Genomic DNA, 5,164 nt, shown 5'->3' with positions numbered 1-5,164 from the left:
CCCTTTTACATGTATGGCACTATCACAAGATGTTTACTAATATAATTTAACCATAAAATAAATTCAAATGAGGAAACAACCATTAAGTGTTGGCTACAGGAACTGAACCTAGGTAGATTGGCTCTAATTGTCACTATTCATGTTATATAACTTTAGGAAAAGGTTCCATTCTGATATTCTGTTTTTAAGACTAAAATATACACATAAATTTTATCTTTGAACTCTTCTAGAGATGTACATAATCATCTCATACTGACTTAATGGTTTTATAAGTGAGATAAATATGCTAGGTTTACTTGATCAATATATATGAATTGTGCCTTCAGTGCCTAGTTTCTAGATTTTTCATTTTAAAAAAGATAAAGTATACTGTAATTTGTTTCCTTGCCCCATCTAGTGGATTTAAATGACAACTGCGGCAGTACTATAAATAATTACAAGTCAATCATATAAATCAAATTTTCAAACGTATGTGGGGAACTGTTCCTAAGATGATATTTCGAATTATCCTACAATAGTGCACGTAATTATTATTTTTCGGAGGAAATCAATTAAACATAGGTTTTAAATCCATTAGCGAATGTTTAAATGTATAAATAACATAACGTAAAATATCATCCTTGCAACCTTTTCACACGTAGAGATGCAAACAGACTGATCATTTCTTCCCATTCATTTTCATAAACTCAAACGCTCCCCAGGCAGCTGCGCGTCAGAAGCGCGGCGTCTGCGCAGAGTCAGTGCGCAAGCGCGCGAGGGACGGAAGCTAGTAGGCGGGGCTAGGCCCGATCCGAGAGCGGAAGAGGCCCGGGCGGCTGACTGAGGCTCCGTGACTGTCTGGCGGCGAGTCTAGGCCCAGGGGCTGCCCAGAGCCCGGAGTCCTAGAGAGCCAAAACGAACGGAAAGACTTGGAGTTCCGGAGCAGTCTTCGCTGCCGCCACCGCTTCTGCTGCTATCGTCTCCACCGCCTCCGCTGCCGGAGTACGCGGCCCTGAGAGGCCCCAGGCCTAGGCGCGGCCCGCGGAGCCCGACGTGTTGCTGCCGTGAGTAAAACGAGCGCCCTCTCCACAGTCGTTTACAAATTAAAATGGAGGAAATTTCGTTGGCTAACCTGGATACTAACAAGCTAGAGGCCATCGCTCAGGAGATATATGTAGATCTGATAGAGGATTCTTGTTTGGGATTCTGCTTTGAGGTGCACCGGGCAGTCAAGTGTGGCTACTTCTACCTGGAGTTCGCAGAGACTGGTAGCGTGAAGGATTTTGGCATTCAGCCAGTGGAAGACAAAGGAGCATGCCGCCTCCCGCTTTGCTCCCTTCCTGGAGAACCTGGGAATGGGCCTGATCAGCAGCTGCAGCGCTCACCTCCGGAATTCCAGTAGCTGCAACATGAGAGAGTCTTGAGAGTGACCAGGACAATAATATAGACTGGTCCTGTGGCTTGGAGGAATAAGTAGGGAAAAAAAAAAAAAAAAAAAATTCATACAAAAGTCCCAGTTCCCCTTGAAGATCCTAGCATTTAAAACCCCAAAGTGGAGAATTTAGAAATTTGGATCCTTTTTTAAGTGTACCTGGGATCAGCTCTGAAACCCTGAGAAGGAGAAGGTGCAAGTCTGGGCACCATGCAACGTGTGTTGATCTCTAAACACACCTGGATGTACACAAGATCCCTGTATTGCCCTCAGTCACAGGTGAGCAGTTGTTGGCCCAGCATATAAAATCCTTTTGTTCCTCAAGACTGTCTTGCCTGTTTGATGTCCGGGGCTTCCTGGACAGTTAAGACATTATTGATGGTCAGACCATAGTCAGTGGGACTGCTCATCTGGTGTCTGACCCCTTGATTTGGGCTTTTCTGATGCAAATGAAAGGAGAACTGGATACTAACATTATCAGTATGGACAACCAAGAAAAAGAATCTCAGTTGAATTTGGTAGGGAAGCTCTGTGGCCTTGACTGCAAGAAGAGAAAATTCAAAACCACCTGTTTTCCAAAGGTCTGGCATTTGCAATGATTTCAGCGGACTTGGGACAAAGCTTATCCTGCAGCTGAGCAGAGCCCTCTTTCTTTTACCCACCACCCAGTGACATAGGTTTGGGGAAGAGCAATTTGGTTGTCCAGTCAGGCTGAGGATTCAGTTGTGAGCCTGTGGGGAGGTAGTAGGTACCTTTGCAAGTATGCACCATCTCAAAACTGGAAGATTATTATCTGGACGGATTGTGCTGTGGACATAAGTTGGTTAGGTAGTCCTTTCCTACTCTTCTTGGTTAAGTAGCAAGTCCATGGTTCTGACTTGGTTAATATGCCAGGTAACTACTTGCCTCCTACTCCAGGTTTGGGACTGAACTGTAGAAGAGCGTCATGGCTGTGCAAGAGGCTGTTTGAAAACCGAGACCAGAAAGGACCTCTTCCAGCTGCCTCAAAAATGTGAATGGGTTATTGCTAAGAGCTAAGGAGCAGGACTGGGTAATCTCTCATCTGACCATGTGCAAAATCTTGTTGAATGCCCCTGTTCCTTTAGTTGGGCAGTCAGCTCTGCTATGGTGAACATCCAGTCACCACCTTCTCTGCCTCTCACAAGGAAGCAGTCCTTTCCACTTTGTCCCCTTTGGACCTTCTTGACAGCAAAAGCTGTTGTTTTGTTGTTTAAAGATAGGAAAGGACCTCCAGAACCCCCTGTCTTTAGGGAATTAGATAGGGGAGGATGGGAAGTAAGAGCTGCATATCAAAACTGCCTTCTATTTTACTCCCGGGGCAAGGGTTTATAAAGTATAGGAGGGTGGGAGTCCTGAGGTGAGCAGAACGGTGCTGCTTTATTTGAAATGTTTTCTTACCTCATTCTGTGCCCCACTAACAGAGCCCAGCCTCATCTGTCTGGCTTGGGTCCATGTTCCTGTCCACTGCTCCACTGCCTATCTGGTGCAGCTCATGATTCCAGGTGCTGCTTGCCATGCCAGCTTCTACATTGACCAATTTCAGTTCATCTCTCTAATTCTCCTGCTTCTGAAGTCTGCCCATTTTTCTTTTTCTTGATCTCTTAAGTTTATATGTTGTTTCTTTTACTTTCTCCTGTTTTCATGGAAGACACAGAAGAGACCCTTTCTTTAAAACTCCCTCTATTTTGATCGGAATCAAAAGAGAACATAATTTTTTGTATTTACAACGCAATGCCATGCCTAAGCATTTCACTATAGGACTGCCTTGCTAGTATGCCCACTCCTTTGTCTTCATGAGTTATTAACTTCCCACCTCCACTTGGATACTGCCTCTTAGGACCTCAGCAGAACAATGAAGGCTGACTGACACAGGGATGGAGTTGGTCCTGATTTTCTTTCTTTAACCCTTCCTGTGTATGTATCTCCCTTATCCCAGAAGAACTTGGACCTTATAGAGTTAAGGAAACCACAATGATTGGAACTTGAGACTCTTGCTTTCTTCCCTTGGAATTGCCCTGATAGGGATTGGGACCTAGTTATAGACTGATCTTTATTCAATAATGGTGAATTTTCAAAAAAAAATTAGATGGCAGGAGTAAAGGAATCTGGAGTTATCTTTGCCCTTGACTTTTTGTCGACATCTCCTAAGAAAATGCAGAGGGAAAGGAGGGTCTAAGTGAGACTCTGGCCTATTTCCAAACTGTTTTGGAAACAAGATGAATATAAGGGAGAAAGGCAGTGATCCACTCACTCTTCCTTTAGGTAGGGAACTCAGATCCTGACTTTACTATTTCCTTTCTAGCTTTTTGTGGTTATAGGAGGAAGATGTGGGAAGTAGTTTTGAGTAATGGTTTGTTCACATTTACTTCCTTCTGTTTTTTTCCTTGTCCCCACTACCACCATAAGGGGAATAGCCCCCTGCCCTGGATAGGTATAAAGTGGGCTCAGTCCAGCAGGTGCCCTGAGGGGATAAACTACTTTTTAGGGAAATAATGTCCCCTACCATATAGTTGACAGTGGTTAGGAACTCTCCCTTTCCCTACCTTCCTTCCCTGTAACAGCAGAATTCCTATTCTTCCCTCTTAATTAATTGTATTGATCACCCTGCAATCCTGTTATGTATCTGAGTGTGTGTGTGTGTGTGTGTGTATGTATGTGTATGTATGGGGGAAAGGGGTTCTTTAAAATTTCTGTGGTTTGTGGCTTTTTCTTCCATACATTAGTTCCCACCACCGCATGCCCAGGGGCCACACTGCCTGGCATTATCGCATGCTGGGATCATTGGGGAGGGTAGTGACAAACTCACCACTGTCCTTTGTTTCGGAGATTCTTATTTTTGCATAAGTAATCCATCCTATACAGATAGCTGATTAATTCTCTGTGTTCCCTTTACCCCTATGGCTGCTGGTGTAAATAATCTGCATCTCCCCATTGCTAAACAGTAATAATAAACAAAATTTTAAAGAATGACTAGTTGGGCTCTGTTTATTTTTTTAAATTGTATTTTTTTCAGATATTGACATAGCAAAGTAAATGTTGAATAACTTTTTGAAACAGTTCTTCCCTGAATGGAGTTGTATCAGAATAGAGGAACATGGTTCATCCTTCAGTATCAATCTAATCCTGCAAACTTAGCTCTCTGTAACATCTAGTGAAAGAAACAAACTGGATAACAGTTTTCCATTTTTCCTTTTCCATATAAGGCAAGACTGTGGTAAAATAAATACAATCAAGACCTGTTGCTAAAAGTTCACTGTGATAGTTCAATTTGAACAGAACTCAGATATTTTAATATATATATTTACCATCATTTCAGCTAATCTCTTGCTTTCAAAAGGCAAATGGTTTGTTCATAGCAGATGTTCTTGCCATTCTAAAGACAACATTTTTCCCATTTTTTAAAATCCCATTTTTTAAACATGCTTTTAAGTTTTTCATTTTGTTAAAGTAATTCCAAGGTTTTTCATTTAACTCAATCAAGAGTTTCAGTGTTTCTAACAATTGTATATAATGCTTCTTAGTACCTTTCAAGATGACTTTTTTCTTTTTCTCTCCTTTTTTTTTTTTTTCTAAATGTCCTAATTCATTAAACAATTGCGAATTGGAAATAGTTTTTAGAGGAATAAAATTGTCATGGAAATGAAACCAGAGAAGAAACTCTGGCTCAGTAGTATTACTCAGGGAAACTTGTAGATATGTAAATGGTATCTACTCTTATTTCCTTCTAAGAGG

At 41.9% G+C, this 5,164-nt stretch overlaps 1 protein-coding gene across 1 annotated transcript; it reads left to right on the top strand.

Moving 5' to 3' along the window:
* Window positions 1-767: 767 nt before the first annotated feature.
* Atxn7l3b (ataxin 7 like 3B) lies at window positions 768-4,396 on the top strand. Its single transcript, XM_015482990.2, has one exon. It carries the CDS (start codon window positions 1,088-1,090, stop codon window positions 1,379-1,381), a length of 294 nt encoding a protein of 97 aa, XP_015338476.1. The 5' UTR covers window positions 768-1,087; the 3' UTR covers window positions 1,382-4,396.
* The last annotated feature ends 768 nt before the right edge of the window (window positions 4,397-5,164 follow it).

The sequence above is a fragment of the Marmota marmota genome, unplaced genomic scaffold, assembly GCF_001458135.2.
Source record: "Marmota marmota marmota unplaced genomic scaffold, marMar, whole genome shotgun sequence".
Taxonomy (NCBI): domain Eukaryota; kingdom Metazoa; phylum Chordata; class Mammalia; order Rodentia; family Sciuridae; genus Marmota; species Marmota marmota.
The sequence above is the reverse complement of the archived record's forward strand: the minus strand, read 5'-3'. Positions and strand labels throughout refer to the sequence as shown.

Excerpts from the sequence above, each read along its gene's own strand:
- Atxn7l3b (XM_015482990.2), top strand. The coding sequence starts at position 1,088 with ATGGAGGAAATTTCGTTGGCTAACCTGGATACTAACAAGCTAGAGGCC.